The sequence below is a fragment of the Anabrus simplex genome, chromosome 4 (genome assembly GCF_040414725.1).
Source record: "Anabrus simplex isolate iqAnaSimp1 chromosome 4, ASM4041472v1, whole genome shotgun sequence".
In the NCBI taxonomy this organism is placed as follows: Eukaryota; Metazoa; Arthropoda; class Insecta; order Orthoptera; family Tettigoniidae; genus Anabrus; species Anabrus simplex.
In genome coordinates this window covers 270,933,424-270,954,085 of record NC_090268.1, presented here as the reverse complement: position 1 = coordinate 270,954,085, position 20,662 = coordinate 270,933,424, and the positions used below count along the sequence as shown (strand labels likewise).

The window sequence follows — 20,662 nt, the reverse complement described above, 5'->3', positions numbered from 1 at the left end:
TGTGAGAAGTGAACATTTGCTTTGAAGTTGTGTGCAGGCTGATACGCTATAGTCGACCAGTTCCCCATCAGAATGGTCTAGAAGGCTCGTAGTTGTGTGTTGAAAAGCGACAGTTTGGTGAACCCTGTTGTATTTTGTGCACTGAAGCAAACAGATGCTCCCTGCACATATGAGAACGAAGGTACATTGGCAGAAAGTGCTTCGATTTCTCAATAGGAATCGGGTGTTTGGTCATTGGTGAAGGGTTTGCTTCATTGTTAGAATAAATTAAGCTGGTTGCAGGAGCATTATGGTCCAGGTAATGTTTTTGTACCCCCTGCGGGGGGGGGGGCGCACAAGTAGAATACAACTGCGGTATCCCCTGCCTGTTGTAGGAGGCGACTAAAAGGGGCTTGGACATGGATTGTGGTTGGATATTATGTGTTGGACCTCCTGTGTGTGGGAGGGGTTGAATACATTCACAGGTAATCCCTGCCTGTCGTAGAAGGCGACTAAAATGGTCATGTGGCTATGGTCCCCTTTTTAATTTTTATTGTTTTTTGAGGGTTCATTGTAGACCGATTCCAAATTTTTGATGTGCGTGCTGCTCGGAGATGGGTCTCTTACGTGTGCGATTATGCCGAAAAGCCTGCTTGTGAACACCCAGCGATATTGCGGGTGGGAGCATCCTATACCCTTGCAGTAGTATCCGTCTGACAACACAGGACCCCGCACAGCCGAATGCCAGGACATATTACTATAATTATTATTATAATTATAATTATTTGTTTTTTTGTTTTTTTTCGCTATACTTAGTGCTCTGTATACGCTATGGGGTTCGTGCTATTGTGGGTGACTGGAGGAAGGGAGTCGTAGTGCTCATTGCCTCAGTCATCCTGTATTAGACATCGTCCAACATCTGACTCCGGGCAGTACCTTCTATGGCCAGGTGGGTGTTGCCTTGGCAGGTTGATTCGGCTACAGAGACCCCTGATCGGAGTAGGTGGCATTTGGGGAGGATGATTTCGGGCATGGCTTCGAAACAAAGTCGCCCATCCCAAGGTTTTCCCCGACCGAAGTCTTTAACTTTTGCTTCCCTAAGAGGTTCAATTCCCTGGGAAAATGTGCAGCGTGAAGGATGGGATCCAGCTTCCCTAGGTTTCTGGTCACTACCAGAACCCATGGGCACGATTTTAAGATGGTAAAATCAATCCTTTTTAGTACACACATTGAAGGCATGTGTGGCAAACTTGAGGATCCCAAGAAAATGTGCAATGGTAGTTTGCTTTTGAAGACTATTACAGCTCTGCAAGCCGATCAGTTGCTTAAGTGCAAACACTTTTGGAAAACCCCCCATCAAATTGGAGGAGCACAAATCCTCGAATGTGGTTCGTGGAGTAATCTTTCACCACAACCTTATTTTGAACACTGATGAGTTGATGGCAGACATGAAGAAACGTGGCATGACACACGTCCGACGCATTACGCACAAGGTCAATGGTGAAGACATTGCCACTTGTGCCTTCATTGTCTCTTTCACGTTGTCAGTGTTATCTGAGAAAGTCAAGGTAACAACTTATCGTTGCGATGTGAGGCTGTATATCCCTTCTCCTATGCGATGCTATCAATACCAGAGATTTGGACATATGGTATCTCATTGTTCGAATAAGTCTGTGTGTGGTACATGTGGAAGAGTAGCTCACGGTGGGGAGGAGTTCACAACTCCGTACAGGTGCAGTAACTGTTCTGGTCTTCATTCTCCTCGGGATCGAACTGTCCGACATATCTGAGTGAGAAGAAGATCCAGGAGATCAAGACCCTGGATGGTCTTTCCTACCAGGAAGCTCGCCGTAAGTTTAATTCCACGAATACACCTGCCCGTAATACAGCATGATAGCTCAGAGTCTCCCAGGTTCGTCTTTAATGACATCGTTACCTGTGAAGAACACTGCGCCCAAGACGGCTGTTGCTCCAAAGAGTATAAGCTCGAAGGGGGGTCCACCCTTCCTTCGACCGCCAGGAATTCTGTGCCGGCTGGCATTTCTAAGCCGGCACAGAAAGGGGGGAAGGCTAAGTCTCCCCCCTTAAGAGGTTGGCGAAAGGGTATGAGTCTGCGCCAGCAGGTACGCCTGCTCCGAAACCTGCGTGCTTCCCTCGTAGAGGGACTTCCCGCCCCCGGAAAGCGTCCAAGTTCTGGGCGTCAGTCAATGACGGGATGGGCGTTGAGCTGTCTTCTACCTCTTCAGACGTAGATGTTGGTAGTGTTTAGTTTTAAGAGCATATTGTCGCTCATAACCTAACATTCTTTTTACAGTCGATACTATGGCAGTGTTACAGTAGAATTGTAATGGTTATGTCATTCATCTTGCTGAGCTGCGTCAGCTCATTAGTGAGTACGTGGCGAGTATAGTCTGTATTCAGGAGTAAAACTTCAGACCAGGTCATCATACGGTCTTGAGAAATTTCAGACTATACTCGACAGAACGATAATATTATGCTCACCAGGTGTCCGGTGGCGTGAGTATTTTTGTTCGTTCTGATACCTTTAGCGAAGAGTTTCCTTAAGAACCCCACTTTACCGAGCTCGATAGCTGCAGTCGCTTAAGTGCGGCCAGTATCCAGTAATCAGGAGATAGTGGGTTCGAGCCCCACTGTCGGCAGCCCTCAAGATGGTTTTCCGTGGTTTCCCATTTTCACACCAGGCAAATGCTGGGGCTATGCCTTAATTAAGGCCACGGTCGCGTCCTTCCCATTCCTAGGCCTTTCCTATCCCATCGTCGCCATAAGACATATCTGTGTCGGTGCGACATAAAGCAAAATAGCATTAATTAATTAGAACTCCACTTTAAGCAGTTGCGGTGCAGATACCGCTGCCTGTCATAGCAAAAGTGTGTAACGTTTATTTTCCACCAGGTCAGCCTCTTAACATAAATCACCGGACGAGTTGGCCGTCATGGGCACACGGCTGTGTGCTTGCATCCGGAAGATAGTGGGTTCGAATCCCACTGTCGGCAGCCCTAAATATGGTTTTCCGTGGTTTCCCATTTTCACACCAGGCAAATGCTGGAGCTGTACCTTAATTAAGGCCATGGCTGCTTCCTTCCCATTCCTAGGCCTTTCCTCTCCCATCGTCGTGATATGACCTATCTGTATCGGTGTGACGTAAAGCAAGTAGCATAAGATAGCTTAACATAAATGATGTCGCTGATTTTACAGATCAGCTTCTTTCTCCCTTCCTTTTATTGGGCAATTTTAACACTTATCACCCCACATGGGGCTCTGAAACACCTCGCCGCAGGGGAAGGGAGTTGGAAACATTAGTAACAGAGCTGGATGTACGTATTTTGAACACAGGTGAAGCAGCTCATTTCAGTGTACGTTACGGCACATACTCTTGCATAGACTTAAGTCCATGCAGCCGAACGTTGGTTCCGCTGTTTCGTTGGAATACACACGATCTCTGTGACAGTGACCATTTTCCCATTATTGTTACTTTGTTGAAGTAGAATTCCGTCGAGGCTCCTCCTCGCCGGATTCTTAAACACGCCGATTGGCCAAAGTTCAGATAACTTGCTATCTTTAACGACGAGACCAGGTGGACTGTAGACAGCAATATAACATGTTATCCTTGCAGCTGCTGAGGAGTCCATTCCCTCCTTCTCAGGGACTCCTCGCCGAACACTCGTTCCTTGGTGGAACGAAGAAATTGCAGCAGCTGTTAAAGAATGCTATCACGCTCATAAACGAAGCGCTAAAGCACGAGTTCTTATTTGCCAAAGTAAGAAAGCTTCGTGGGAGAGATGTGTCGTCTATGACGTCACATACTCCATCTCAAGTGTGGACTAAACTTCGACGTATTTCGGGTATCCAAGGTTCATATTCTGTACCGGGAATTTCCATTGCAGGCAGTATCGTCACTGAACCACTCTTGATTGCTAACCATCTAGGTCGCCATTTCGCGTGTCTGGCTCCAGGAATTACCATCGTGATTTCCTTGCTTTGAAGCGGGAGACAGAAGGTCATCACCTTAGTTTTGCCACTCAAGCTTCAGAGGACTAGAACGTGCCCTTTCCGGACTGGGAACTCCACAGCGCCATAGCGTTTTGCAAGGACACTTCTGGACCAGACAGTATCCATAACCAGATGTTGCAACACCCTATTAAGGATAGTTTACTATATCTCCTTCGAGTGTTCAACCGAATCTGGATAGAGGGTGAGTTTCCGTCTCATTGGCGAGAGGGCATAGTCATTCCTGTCCTCAAGCCTGACAAAAATCCTAAGTATGCAGGAAGCTATAGACCTATTTGTCTCACAAACTGCTTGTGTAAGCTATTTGAGAGGATGGTAAATCGCAGACTTGTATGGTGGCTGGAGAAACGCGGACTTTACCAATGTGGTTTTCGAGCTGCTCGCTCGACCACTGACCACCTGGTACGCCTGGAGAGTTCTATCCAGGATGCATTTTTCCGCAAACAGCATTTGGTGGGTGTTTTCTTCGACTTAGAGGAAAGGCGTATGACACCACATGGCGATATGGTGTCTTTTTAGTCCAGCATCAATGGAGATTCTGAGGTATTGCAGATTTTTTTGTCCCTCCATCTATTCCCTGTCCAATTTGGGAGGGTGTATTTGCAATGCTACGTTGAAGAAAAATGAGTCCCATAGGGTTGAGGAAAATTGAGTCCCACAATGTCACATAACTTGTCAAAAAAAATAAAGAACCAGTGTCAGAAAGGTTCTGATAGCTAAGGCACATCTTTGACAACAACTAACAATACTTGGCAATGTCTTCCACAACAAAATATGCTGTTAATAGGGGGTATGGTTACCCCTAACGGCCACACATGCTTCACAGCAACGTGGCATGCTCTCTTTCAGATGGTCCAAGACCTCTTGTGGCAGTCGATCCCATTTCTCCAACAGCGCAATGCGAAGGTCTTGGAGGGTCCTTGGTGGAGGCTGACGGGATGCAGTTTGCCTCTCCAATGCATCCCCGGCATGTTCTATAGGATTCAAATCCCTAGACCTCACTGGCCAGTCCATGCGATGAATGTTTTCTCCAGCCAGAAATTCATCCACCAGAGCAGCGCCGTGCGGTTGGGCATTACCGTCCATTAAGAGGAAGTCTGGACTAACCGCACCTCTGAAGAGTCGAACATGTGGTCTTACTTCCTCAACCCCGTATCTCCGAGCGTTAACAGTGTTCCTCGGACCACCCACGAAGATGTGCAGATCCGTACAACCATTCAACATGATTCCGCCCCACACCATTACGCCACCATGACGGCTGGTCCCGTTCCACGATGTTCCTGTGGTTGTATCGGCTACCCGGTTCTCTCCAGATTAATGTGCGACGGGAATCGTTCTGCAAACTGAAGCGGGATTCATCTGTGAAGAGCACATGCCTCCATTCATTCATGGTCCAGTTTTGATGTTGTTGGCTCCACAGTCTCTGTGATGGACACCGCTGGACGTTGGGCAAACAGCCCTGCTGTTCTGAGCCTCCGGTACACAGTTTGCCGGGAAACGGCAACCCCTGAGACGGCTGCAAGCTCCGCCAACAATTGTCTTGCAGGTGCACTCCGATTTTGTCGGGCGGTTAAGGCCAGTATCGGTCCTGCTGTGGGGTGGTTACCCTTGGTCAATCTGGTAGTGGCCTACGTACGACTAACATCTTCTGTGGCTCGAAATCGTCTCCAGAGCCTGGAAATGACACATTGTGGCACATTCAAGGATATAGTGACTTCAGTCTGCGTTTGCCTGCTTCCAGGCGGTCGAGTATTCTACCCTGCAAAACGGGGTCCAAATGGCGGCGTCGTGCCATTATGTTGTCACGTTTACTATGAGGCTATGTTCCACACACTATAACATGGTGAACACGACTGAGGAAATATGGGGCGCTGGCATTGGCTGTGTTTACCTTGCGGTTAGGCCGCTTGTCAAAGTAGGGAACTCTCCCCTCCTATACAGAACGAACACGTAAGGTTGGTGGGTGCATATGTCGTGCGATTTGCTGTCTATTTCCTGTTGCCCTGCTTACTCGTACCTTACGCTTAACTTTTGGACACTAACACTAGTGTACTTGAAGCCCGCAAACCCATTGCTAGGCCTTTAGATTGTTTGTAAATTTTGTTGTCAAAACGAAATAGTTAATTTCCAAAGTAAATTCTAGTAATGTTAAAAAATTCTTCAATTTCCACCTTTCTGTGTTGCATTAAATTCTTTCTTACTATTTTTATAGTATCTACAATAGGAATGTTGCAAATGGATTATGGTGGTTTCTTGTTGTACATTTGTATTCCTAGAAACAGGTTAGAGGATTTAGAGGATTAATTGCTGCTGTTGACATGTTATGGGTAAGCGTTCATATCATTCTTAAGTTTCTTAGCGGCTGCTGAAGTTGATTGCGAGTGCAGTTACTCATACAGCTGTGTTGTTTCCCAGACATTGAGCAGGTTTTCCAATTCCGAGTATGTGTACATGCACTTTGTGTATGGGTTGTTGGATGGAAATGCGGTGGTGGCACGTCGTTTCTACCAGGAAAGATATCTAAATCGGCATTGCCCCGATTGAATGTGTCCATTGCCGCTTGCATGAGCATGGCAGTTTTACACCTGCACCTGGCATCGAAGGACTGCCATAATCCTCTACCCCTGCCACTGTTCCAGCTGTTTTCGGGGCTCTACACCAGAATCCTCGCGTCAGCACATGGAGTTTAGGTAGACAGATACCTCACGTCAGTATCCGGCGATGTTTGTGAGACCACCAGCTGTGTCCGTATCGCCTACTGCATGTCCAAGCCCTGGCACCGGCGGATTTTCCTGTACGACTAATGCTCTGCCAGTGGTTCCTCCAACAGTGCATTCCATGACCGCATTTTTCATCATTAGTATTATGGTTTGATCAGGCAACATTCACACGCGATGACTTTCAAATCTTACATAACTAGAATGTATGGGTAACAGGTAAAGGGGCTCAACATCAGAGTTTCTCCATCAATATTGGGCCAGAATCCTAGGCGAGTGTTTTCTAGCCACGTAACAGGGGAGGCCTACAGGCAATTCTTACGCACCACGTTACCTGCTCTCTTAGAAGACGCGCCACTACAAAATACGTCAGGAGATGTACTGTATGCATGACAGCGCCCCTGCACATTTTAGTCACAGTGTCTGTGAAAACCATAATGTACATCACCCTGGTCCTGGACAGGTATAGCTGGACCAATTGCTTGGCCTCCCCGATCACCTGATCTTAATCCGTTGGACTTCTTTGTGTGGGGTTACGTGAAGTTGTTGGTGATGAAGCCTGTGGATGATGAAGTAACACTTCAATGCAGAATTTTAAGGGCCTTTCAAATTAATTGTACAACACTGGGCCTACTCCAGTGTGTGCGTAACTCCATGCAAAAACGAGCAGTAGCCTGCAGTATCACAGAAAGCGCGCATTTTGTACACCTCCTGTAAGATGGTGCCCGGCATACATCCTTAAAAACATGCAAGCTAGCCCGTAGCACCTGATGGTCTAGCCCACGCCAGAGTCTGAGATCTTTGAAAATCCTCATAATCGGACACATGTGTAAATACACGTTTTTCCTTCACTATATGCGAGGAATCTACTCTTGCAATTATGCCGTATTTGTCTAGAACACCCTGAATATTAGAATGATACATGCCAGGACTTACGTTGTTTGATACACCTCAGCGTATATACACTTAATATCTTGAAAAAGTGTCTGTAATGGTGTTTTGTGCACATCTGAAGCAAATCTGTGATCTTCCAGCCTCTTTAGTGTGCCAAATACAAGGAAGTTACATGAGAAAAAGTCTGAAACGTAAGGATGCTTCTGAGGGTTTCCTATTTGAACTTCTGTGGAATTTCCACGTGTAACCATTCAAGTATAATTAGGGGTTCAAAGAAATGTTGTAGATGTCCCTCGGCTTTACTCAACGGTGATCCATGAAATTCCACTCGCGGGCGTACAGGTTCAATCGGGTACCGGTTACAATTCATAGCAATCATTAGCATGTTATCATCGTCATCACATATAAAATCGGATCCAATAATCATATTATATTGAACTCTATCCATGACCACAAATAAATGTTCAATAGTAATTTTTCCAATTTTAACAGGCAAATATGTTTGTATCTTACATTTGGTAATCCTATCTGGAATTATTCCTTTGATTTTCATGTTTGCTATGGGAATATGGGTTTTGCTTTGCAATTCTGAAAATAATGCTTTGGAGACAATACTAATACTTGCACCAGTATCCAAAAGAGATGATACATGAATGTCAAATATTCTGACCAAAATGATGTGAAGATCCCTTTTCAATTTAATTTTGCCAGGTTGATGGTCTTCATGTAATTCTCCAGGTTTGAATTCCCACAATTCAATATTCGCGATTATCCAACCATTTTGTTCATTACCTTGTTCTATCCTACAAAATTTATCTTCTAATGATTCCAAAATGAAGTTTTTTTTTTCATTCCGTTTTTTCCTCATCGTTATTATTGAACGGTGTAGCTCCTGGATTAAGTACTTTATCAGCATTCTCTTTCCTCTGTTGCTGTTAGAACTGTAAGCTTGTCGCTCCAATGCAATCAGCGTTTATGTCCGGATTCCAAATTGCTTTTTCCCATTGCTTCTCTTCCTCTTGACGTTTTTCAGCTCTTCGATATATCTTTTTCTTTCTCAATCAGCTTCTTCTTCTTCTTCTTGTCTTTGGTCCTGTTGCCCTCGATTTCCTTGGCACTGGTTTCTTTCATATAGCCATCTACCTCTATATCCGTTCCACCTTGAATTCCTATTATATCTTGGATGCCTTCTGTGTTCTCACCTTGGAATGGTGGCCATCTCTGGTACGGTCTGTTTTCCTTTCTGTGTCTATCCCTTTCATCTTGCCGATCTCTAGATCTGGACCACCTTTCTCCTTGGAAGTAACGACCTTGATTATCGCTCTTTTCTATCACTTCTGAGCCAACTGGTGTTATGACATTCACAGTCGGATCAATTTGTCTCTTGATTCTGGTATTAGTTTGGAAGGTCGTTCCATCGATCTGCCTAAGAATGAATTTGGCATGGATCACAGATTGAACAGTAGCTGCGGTTAATAAGCGCTGAATATTCGGAGGAAACTGTTTAATGATAGCTCTAACCATCTCTAACTCTGTAGGTGGTGAATCTAATTCTTTTAGATGGTGGAATTGCATGGTAAAAATAATCTGAAAATCGGCTAGGTCCACTTAAAGAATACTTCTTAGAGTACAACTCAAGTCTAATACTCTGCTGGACATTAAAACCCTAAAATTTCTCTAAAAATGTCTGCTTAAATCCTGCGAAATCTTCAATATGTATCTGAAAGCCTTGTACCATATGAGTGGAGCCCCGGCTAAATGACGCTCCACTGTTTTAAGTTGCCGTTCGAGAGAAATATTCCTCTATCTCGCGAATAAATCCATGAGGAGTCATTCCAGATCCAATACTGCCTGTAAATTTTTTAGGTCTATCTTCATGTGTACGGATAATATTTATTATTTGTGTACCGTTTCCCCACATGTGTTATACCATTTTCGCTGACGTCAATATTGAATTGTGGTATCTCAAATTGACTATCAGCTTCAATTCCTTTTCCATTTTCGACCAACGTTTGACGATCAGCAACATTCAGGTTTTCACTCAATTTCTTCATTTGCTGGTCCATTTGTATTTTATTTTCATCTGATTCTTCAGCTATCAGACTAAATTTATTATTAATTTGCTCTCTTGCTAAGGTTCCTTTTGAATAGTCTTGATTAGTACTCTCCATTTCTTCTACCATTTTCTTAAATTTTCCTTCCCATTTAGAGTTTGATTCTATCATCCTTCCTTGTACGGAATCCATCTCTTCTCTGAGGCCTTTAGTATCTTGATTAACCTGTGACTGAAGTTGGTTAATGCTTCACTTAAATTTGGCCTTCAATTCACTGAATTTCTCTTGAACATCTTTCTTGCTTTCATTAATGGCCATAGTCATTTCTTCTCTCAAGCTCTGAACATTTCCTTGTTCATCAGACATCCTTGATGTTATTGATACAAATTCGTCTTGCATGACTTTTATGTTTTGTTGGAATACATCGGTAATTCCACTCAAATTTTCTTGTATTTCAGCTTTTATCCCTTCTTGCACATTTCTCTCCTAGCTGCATCTTGGGTTTCTCGGAATCTGCTTTGAATAATTTCTTGCATTTCCTGGGTTGTTTTCTCTGCATTCTCTTGACTTTCATGACTCTCTTTTCTCATAGCTTCCTGTATCTCTTGAATTTTCTTCTCTGTATTTTCCTGAGCTTCATGAATTTCTTTTCTCATAATTTGTTGACCTTCACGAATCTCCTTTTTCATAGTTTCTTGTGTTTCTTGAATTTTCTTCTCAGTGAGCTCTTGTGCTTCTTGCACTTCTGTCATCTTACCAGCCAGTTCCTCTAACAATACTTTAATTTGAGCCAGCAAAGCCATGCCTAATACTATTTATTCGTCAACTGCAATAGTACTGGAAAATGTCTATGCGAATTTCACGTTGTAAAAACTCCTTAAATATCAATGTCCTGTACTCTCGTACGATCTCAATTACTAGCATAAACGAGTGTGATTATACACAATTCACTAAATCTTGAAACGTCTGGATTGGGCCTAGAATGTGTGTTGATTTCAATGACCAGAATGATAGACATATATGAACGAATCTTTCTTTGCGGACGTTCAAATATCAGTAAATTAACTATTCTCAACCAACAAAACTTTTAAATTTTTGGTTCATTCTTCCAATATCTTATCTGCAAACTTTAAATTAAACCTCAACATAATGCATATGCCTTACATCCACCAGGATATCATATATTAAGATATAAAATTTGTCATGCGATTATAAACATCTCATAAATCATGCCTATACCTTTCACATAAATGTATGTTATTCCAAATAATATAATTTCTTTTTATCACAAGCCATGAATCATGCCTAATTGAGTCTTATAATTGCATAACTAAAAATATCAAGGATATTTCTTCATGCATCCCGTTTGAGTGATCAAAGTTCTGCTCGGGCCACACGCTTGGGCGTCAGAAAAAACTTGTAACCGCCGTTCAAATATAATTAGTGTTCGAAGAAATGTTGTAGATGTACCTCGGCTTTACTCAACGGTGATCCATGAAATTCCACTCCCGGGCGTACGGGTTCAATCTGGCACCAGTTACAATACATGGCAATCATTAGCACGTCATCGTCATTATGAGAATCATTATCTAGTAATTATCTGAGGCTATTCTAACTCTTAATCTATAGATGACAATACTGAAAATCAATTTTAATTGGAAGGATGTTCTGTTTTAATCAAATCAGTTCATTGATAAAATATAATTAACAATAATAATGAATGGAATCTTGCAACATGGATGGATAAGTCGAATGTTGAACATAGTAATCAACACAGTTACAAATAAATATTAATGTACTTTTGTTGATTGTCAGTTCTCGCTTGTAAGGCGTTACATTTTTATGTAATCAAAATAGTGTTGGCAAATCATTCTAATATTAAGTTAAACAAAGCAAACAAATCATTATTGCCAATATGAAAATTGCAGAAGACCTATATGTACAATTGACAGTATAATTATGTAAATTGTTTATTTTGTCTGCAGCAAGAAAATAAAGAAAATATTTATTCGTTCATATCTGTTCGTTGATAAGTCAAAACCTTGTCCTTTAATATTCTATTAATATAATATTATAATCCTAGCATAGATCAGCAAACCCTAACAACTTGAGTGTTCACTACGTAAATGTGTGCAACGTCATGGAATCTAAAATAAAACAATCATGGACTTACAAAATAAGATCCACAGCTAATATCAGATAAAATGAAATAATGTATGCGCGATGGTTATGTTGTAATATTTTGTTGGTAAATAAGCAATCCTTGTTATGTAATGTCGTCTTCGAAGAATCCGTCCATAGGTTTTCTTCTAAAGATCTGACATTCTGCTAATATCTACAAGACGTGAGCACTACAACAACTGTTATTCTACAGGAAATGCTAAGTTGTACATTACATAATATGACCCTAACTTCATTTCCAATCATTATATAACTCGTATGTCTCATTGGTATAACATTGCGTTGAAGATCTACCTATCGTACTTATCTATTTATTCATATAACATTTGTTCCATAACCACATATCAAATTAATATTATTGATGACTATTCACATGCCCAATAAGAAAATCTTCTTCGGAAACAGTACCTTTGAAACATAATTATCATATACTAAAAGCTTGTTATTCCTCCATATCATTTTAATATTCACATGATGAGCATTTATTTCATTACCTTCACTATTAACATTGGGATTCCTTGAAGTAATGCTTATTTCCCAACAAAATATTACAACATAACCTTTGCGCATAACATCATTTCATTAACTTCGATGACCCTATCATTCAGACATATCGTATCATTTCATTTCCGCATCATGCTTATTCACAATCCTTCCTTTAAATACATAAGCTCAAAATTGCCGAAGAAGACTTATCTTCGGTTCCAAATGCATGTGAACTTCACCACTACATGGACGCGATTTAATAAAGTGTTTCTCTCATTAAGACTCATTCACGTTATATGAAACATTGCTTTACAAGGAAATTTTTAATCTTGACACACATATATCAAATAGTGATAATTATTCCAATAAGAATTATCCACATAGTAATTGGTACATTAAATTAGTTAGGAAGACCGTTCTTCAGAAAATGATAAATTAATTCCTAGTAAAATTCCCGAATCATAATCCATGGTTGGGTGTTGAAACTACATGAAATAGCACATTATAAATTACAATTCCACTTAGCCATTATTTAAAAGGATAATCACACTCCACGAATATCGTAAGGTGCTTAGAGATGATCTTATAGCGTTGCTCAAGTTGTATTTTCATGTAACACGTCACACTTATAAACCTGAAAGGAAATCTACATCTACGTAATGTACAATTCTAACAGAATAGAGAAAATGACAAGTTTGTTGTACTCATCATATCTGACAAATTCTCAAAGACACAGTTCCATCATTCTGGTTGTTGGAATGTGGTCATTTTGTTTGTTTCAGCACATTTTCCAGACCCACCGGGATTCCAACCTGGTTTAGCCCTGCATGATCATACTGGCGGATATCTCAGTATAACAATTTTCCATCCGACTTGACATCAGGAAACCTGCAACTTATACCGTATTTACGCGAATAATACCCGCATATTTCTCTAAAAATAATTGAGGCACGAAATTGGGGTACAGGTTTTATTTGAGCCAATGTTGGCACTTTTTTTTCCAAAATCAGCCTTCCAAAAGTTAGGGTGCAGGGATTATTCGGTGACGGGGATTATTCGCGTAAATAAGGTATAATACGATTAGTACAGTACAATCCATAAGCTGAAGAAGAGAATTTTAAATTCTGGAAACATGTACTTGTGTGTATTTATGTATTTGATGGTTTAGATATATAATACATTTTTTAATTGTATTGACAAGGTGGACCTTGACATAATTAACTATAGTACTGTAAACTAGTGATGGGTCGAACTAGCTCTTTTGAGGGAGCTAGCTCATTCGCTCCCGCTCCTAACTGAGAGTCGTTCAAAAGAGTCGACTCTTGGGAGTGGGAAGGTAGGAGCGAGCCAGGAAGTCAGAGGCCGCTCTCCGCTCCAGATTCGTTCGTTCATCCGGTTTAGGGCAGACGGCTCTTTATGACTTCCGGTCGCTCTTCATGACTTCCGGTAGCTCTGTATGACTTACGTGAACGAACGACATAGCGCAAATAGTTTATATTTTCCACAACAGATGGCAGCACAACGTCCAGTTCAGAAAGCTACTCTTGAAATAAAGCCAACGAGCTAGCTCGTTGAATAAAACAAATAAACAACTAATATATGCCATTCCTGGCAACATTGGCAAATAATCTAACGATAAAGCTTTATATACAGTAACGAAGAAATGTTTAACAAAAATGCAGTATTAATGGATAACATCTAATATTACTTTGCCCATTTTCCTTTCTTCTTAAAATGATGCTTTTCAAAACTGAATGCACCGTGACGAGACGTATGTTCATGATATTGGCAATACTTACACGTTAATAAATAATTGTTTAAGAATGTAATGGGATGTAAGTTACTATAGTATACACTAAGCCATGAGTTATTTATTCATAAACGCCCAAAATAGCGTGATTTTCCTTTTTTTAGATTAATCATGACTCCCATTTTTATTTGAAGGAGCGAGATGGCGCGAGATAGTTCACATTTTCCACTACAGATGGCAACACAATGTACAGTTTGGTACGCTACTCTTGGAATAAAACAAATGTACACTGCTGGCAACATTCGCAATTAATTCAATGATAAAGTTTTATACACAGTAACGAAGAAACGTGTCACAAATATACAGTGTTGATTGACGACATCTAGTATTACTTTGCCTAACTTCCATTCTCCTTAAAATGATGTCTTTCAAGATTGAATGCACCGTACGGGACGTATGTTCGAGATATTGGCAATACTTCCGTTCGACCCCGGCAATCCAGATAAGCATAAGAAGAATTTCTATTCCTGTGCACGTAGTTTACATTTCACTCAAAAGATGTCATCAGAATATCCTCTTTCGACACTCCGCGTTGGAACAACAGATTCTTTCATTCATTAATGCAGCGTAGGAAACATAGCTGATTAAACACGATCTTTAACGAAAATAATGGAAACTACTATCAGCACAAATGTACATATAACCAAGTATACTACAGTACGCATAGCATTTTGCCTATTTTTCTTGTACAGTATGGTCACAGTCTCTTCTATTTTTTTTTTTTTTTTTTTTTTTTTTCAAGAACGATTAAACCGTATGAGTCGTATATGTTCGATATATTGGCATTCCTTACACTATCTAAACTTACTTCTTCTTCCGCTTCGACCACTGTTCCCACACTTGTGGGTTCGCGGGTGCGAACTGTTCCGCAAATGTGGATTTGGCCCTGTTTTATAATAAATAATAATGTTACTGGCTTTACGTCCCACCAACTACATTTACGGTTTTCGTAGACGCCGAGGTGCCAGAATTTAGCCCCGCAGGGGTTTTTTTACGTGACACTAAATCTACCGACACAAGGCTGACGTATTTGAGCACCTTCAAATACCACCGAACTGAGCCAGGATCGAACCTGCCAAGTTGGTGTCAGTAGGCCAGCGCCTCAACCGTTTGAGTCACTCAGCCCGGCTGGCCCTGTTTTATGACCGGATGTCCTTCCTGATGCTAACCTTATGCGGAGGGATGTAATCAATATTGCGTGTTTCTATGGTGGTTGGTATTGTGGTGTGTTGTCTGAATATGAAGAGGAAAGTGTTGGGACAAACACAAACACCCAGTTCTCGAGCCAGAAGAATTAAATTCCCGACTTGGCCGAGAATCGAATCCGGGACCCTCTGCAGCGAAGGCCTCAGTGCTGACCATCCAGGTAAGGAGTCGGACTTCTTACACGTCAATAAATAATTATTTGAAAATGTACTGCGGTATACACTTTGGTATGAGTTATTTAGCCTATATTTTAAAGCCAAAACTAGTGTTATTTTCTATTTGCCTTAATGCGCTAAATAACATAGCCGATAGGAGTAGTTAACTCATTAGAAATAAAAGCTTAATTTTAATGCTATGCACTGAAATAAAGTAGGAATGTGATGCATTTCAAAATACAGCGCAGAGTTTTGTTCGGCAAAATCTCGTTGGGGCATATCTGCAGGGGATAAGGAAAGAGAATGTGTGAAGCGAGAAATCGTACTGTTGAATATGCGAATAAAAACTTTCTAACAGGGATATGTAAACACTTGAAATATTTTGTTCTCGGACGCATGCATTTTACATTGTATATGTACGAGTATGATGCAGTGAAAGGTATAGGCTATCTACCGTTTCTAAAGATGAGAGTATTAAATGGCATGAAAAAAACGAGAGTACAAATAAGTAAACCTTTTCCACAGGAGCTTATTAAATACAGTAGAATAGCAAACACTCAAAAACAAGTGGGTTGGCCTTCCAAACAGAACTCCTCTTCATCTGTGAGTCTGTAGGTGATTGTATAGCCCAATACAGGAGGCACACAATTTGCCACAGAGATGGCAGGTACTGTATTCCCATGTGGAACAGTCTTTATTCTCTTATTTCTTTCTTTTTTCTTTCCACGTTTCCTTTTATCGTTTGCTATTTGCCTACGGTTTTCTTAAAAAAGCAGTGTGCCGCAATGAACTAATGATCTCCAGGATGAACGGTTGAGACCTAAGGTCTCCCAGTTGCTAATATCAGTGTGGCACATCTTCAGGTTAGCCTTAATTACATCCTTAAATCACTTTCTCTTACCTTCCAAACAACGTTTACTCAGTGTCAACTCAGAGTAAAACACTCGCTTGGATATGCGATTATCGGGCATGGATATTACATCCCCTGTTCATTGTAGCCGACGTCTTAAAACCATGGCTTCTACTGTGGTCTATGCCTCTTCAAGTATGCTGACATTTGTGCATCTATCTTGCCAGGTAATGTGCAGAATTCTCCTTAAACATCGCAGGTGATACTGTTCCATCTTTTTAATATGCAATCTGTATAATATCCAGGATTCAGATCCATATAGTAAGCTGGGAACTACAACTGAATTGTATACGAGGATCTTTGTTGCAACATTGACATCATGATTGTCAAATACTCGGGATCGTAGTTTGGTGGAGGATTCTCCAGCACAGTTGATTCTACATTGATTGTAAAAGGATATCCAAATCTATATTTGTGCTTGATGACTGGATGCTGCCAAGGTAAGGAAAGGAGTTTACTACTTGAAGGCTCACTCCGTCGATGGAGATATTGATGTGTCCATGTCCTTCTCCAGGGGCTGGTTGATAGAGTATCTGTGTCTTACTGGTATTCAGTTTGAGACCAATCTTTCTGTATGGAGTTGAAAAGGCATTCAAGATTAACACTAGTTCTTCAGACTGAGTTTGAGTTACAACTGCATTATCATCAATGTACTCGATTAATGCTATGCAAGACGGCGTGCAAACTTACCGCGCTTTTACTGATGGTCAAACAGAGCGAATGGTATGACACCTTCACTGCATGGGGCCAACGCTCCAGCTGAAAGGTACACAAAGGGAGAAATAATTAGGACCCCGGAATGAGAGGAGATGGCCACTGGAAAGTTGAGCAGCCATCTCGCAGATATATACGATACCAGTTGAGAGTTAAGGCCACAGTCACTTTCTTTCCATTCCTGGCCCTTTACTCTATTCCGTCACTGTAAGACCCATCTGTGTCGATGCAATGTAAAACAGCTTGTAAAAAAAAAAATCCTTTTCCTCTTTCTGTTTCTTTTGTTACCTATCCATCCTTGCTGCTGCTACTACTACTACTACTACTACTACTACTACTACTACTACTACTACTACTACTACTACTACTACTACTACTACTACTATTACGTTTAAATGGAGGCCATTTTTCTTCAGTTTTGACTTAATTTATAACTGTGAGGTTCTTCCACAGACTAAAGAACCTTGCAACAGCTACTGTTACTACTACTTCACAGTTATAAACTATACTAATATTAAAAAGGTATACATTTTTTGATTTTGTGTGTAAAGACTAACCTTGGTAACTACTCCACTGACTTCAGTAAATCTTTCACCATCCAAAAGTTTATTATAGGCTATATATTTCATTTCTGTTCGTCAGAAGTAGTAGTTTTTAAAACTGTAGACTGAGTTGGAAAAATAGTTCATCTGGTATCTTTAAAAAGTGACTATATACTGCCTGGATATCTTGTCCTGTTAAAGAATGGAGTCCACCAACTGTAGAAGTTCATTTTCTGCAAAAAAAAAAAAAAAAAAAAAAAAAAAAAAAAAAAAAAAAAAAAAAAAAAAAGTCATGTGTATGTTCTTCCTAACTCTTCTAGTTTTCCAGGAATCACTATTTGTATGTGTTTTGGTGGGTAACTTATCTGATAAAATCCAAGATAGTCGGTGAAGTGTTAGTCGTACGAACAGCTTGAGGGGCTGTCACACACATGGCTCTCGCCAGCAATACTCATACTGACTAGCTTCGCACACCGATCGCATGGAGCGCTGAAGCACTGCTGTTGTTTCATAGGAATCAGATACGAGCTACTATCGGTTGAAATTCTTATCATACTGGAAGGAATTTTACATGTGTGAACCCATGGTTATATGCTGCTTGGCTATAATAAACTGCTGATTGTGGAAAGTACTGTCACTCTTTCATTTGTGTGCTGACATCAGCCCTACTTCACATTCCTGTGGTTCCAGTTCTTTATAAACTGGAGAGCCCATGATTGTGTGCAGGATCTTGAAGGCCTTGAAGTCCTGATCTCTCTGTCTCTGTTGCGAGCCGCTAGAAGGGCAGTTTTGTGTATCAGTCGCTCAAAAATGCAAGCTAGTTTGCCTTTTTTTTTAAACAATAAATTTCTTTCAGAATTACTTAATAATAGGCCTCCTTTCAAGTAATTACAGCACCTTGTTTTGGTATAGATGATTTCTTTCTTGGTCTGAATTTGGTATTTCTTTCCTTAATATTGGGCAATAGGTTTCCAGTGGTTGTAAGTACAGCTGCAACTTCCTTATTGTTCTAGCCATTCATCATATTGTTGCCATATTTAATTAAATGTAAATCATCATAATAACACCTGTTTATTAATACAATTTTCTTTACCTTTTCCTTTCTTAGAACTGGTATTCCTATCAGTTCACTTGCTTGCAGGTCTTGGAGTTTTTGAAGTCTAAGGAGAACTGTATAAGTTTATTGTTGAAACATTTGGGGACATCTGCTATCATGGATCTTTTGTTGAAGCTCATCACGCATGTTCAAGGTGTTGAGATGAAGCAGAATATACTCAATGTAAGTATTTATTTTATTTTCATGGTTAATAAATAATCTTGGCACCGAATGCAACAGTAGGTATCTGATTCTCATCAGACAGCAAACTCCCAGTTATCTGGGCTAATTAAAGGGAGAAAAGGCACAAAAAATAAAACAATCCCCGGGATAATCCAATTCAATGTAAATTTGTGAAATAACTTGACTTTCTCTGTACACATTGTATGTGGGATAAAAATTTCTTCTCTTTACTTTTTGTTGGTTAGACCACAGTCGTAGAAGTGCGATGTCTAATCCTGTATATGTAATCTTTTAAACTATAACGTTTTGAAGGTCCACCAATATCACTGTTCTGCACAAAATCCTCCAGCTTTTCTTAAAATTGTTGGCAGTTTCGATAGTACTACTATTAGATAATCTGCTACCAACTTAGCAGTCTACTCTCTCTTCTAGAATTTTCCTTTAGTATTCTACCACAAAGTTTACTTCATTGCTGTAATGGTATTTTAAAGTTTATCTGCCATGATGAGACAAAGCTGTAGACCAAACTGCATAAATGTTTAATTTTCGCAGGGATGCCAGACCAATAAAAATGGATACAGTGTTCTGTTATGATACGGCATGAAATTAATTGCTGTTGCAGAAGCTATATTTCTTAACAACTCATCTTAAAGAAAGCCTGCTTAAAAAGCAGAAAAGAATAATGTTCTCTGCAGTATATTTATGTTTTTAAATTCTTAATAACATCTTAAGTTGCATGAATAACCAGCAAACCGGATAACCCACACTTGAATATTTGGGAGTTTACTGTACCTGTTTTTAAAATTAGATGTGTTAATTATTTTCATTTTACTTGTTTTATGTTTAATATATATATTCTGAATTTTAACATTACAATAGGCAACAGATTTAGAAGATTTTAGGTGTCTATATGATAATTATTTGTCATAGTTCTTTTGCCTAAAGATGACAGAAAATCTCTAATTTTTTAGAAAAATATTGCTGTTCATATTGTAAAAATTATAGCTTTTGGATTCATTCCATTTTCTGCCATCTTGATACAGATTCAGTAGGTTTTTCTGCTGTTTACATTTGTGGTCTAATTTTGTGCATATCGGATGGTGATCTTTGTCCATTGTACAGTTCTGCTGGTTGCATGTTATGCAAGAACTGGAATTAAGCATTTTGATTCAGTGCAGGTGTGCCACAACACAGTCATGACCTGAATGAGAACAAAAATTTGCTTTCGTTTTTTTTTTTTTTCTTTAATTATGATTTCCTAAGTGGATCCTGTATTTTGCCGTTGTTTATGATTGGATAATTGAATTGGGCTCTGGTTGCATTATTCTTGTTTTCTGGAGCTTTACAAGGCTGTTGAGGGTTTCACTGCTTCTGTGATTTGAAGCATGTTTTTTTTTTTTGGGGGGGAGGACTGCTGTTTCCATTCTAAACTACATGGGAGAGTTAGCCCTTGTATCACTGCAGTATTGTCTTGTTTACTGAGAAGATTGATTGACCTGGCCTTTCCAGGTTATTACCAAAATCTTCCCATGACTTCTTTTTGGATTCAACAACTACAGTTGAACCTGACTTATACGTATATCAAGGGGAAGAGAAAAAACTACTTGTAACTCAGAATTACTTAGAAATCAGACTTACGCAATACATCACATGTTTACTGAAAAACCAATGGAATAGACCTACATGTGTAAATCCTTGCAAATAAT

The 20,662-nt window shown here is 40.2% G+C and overlaps 1 protein-coding gene across 5 annotated transcripts in view; it reads left to right on the top strand.

Moving 5' to 3' along the window:
* Positions 1 to 20,662, top strand: part of fmt (phosphatase 6 regulatory subunit 1-like protein fmt) — a 516,745-nt gene that overhangs the window by 77,326 nt on the left and 418,757 nt on the right. For 4 of the 5 annotated variants that reach the window (XM_067145523.2, XM_067145526.2, XM_067145522.2 and 1 more), the window contains exon 5: positions 18,786 to 18,956. In XM_067145523.2, the coding sequence (XP_067001624.1) occupies positions 18,786 to 18,956 (171 nt within the window). The remainder of the gene's footprint in view (positions 1 to 18,785; positions 18,957 to 20,662) is intronic. The other variant, XM_067145524.2, reaches the window with a different exon arrangement.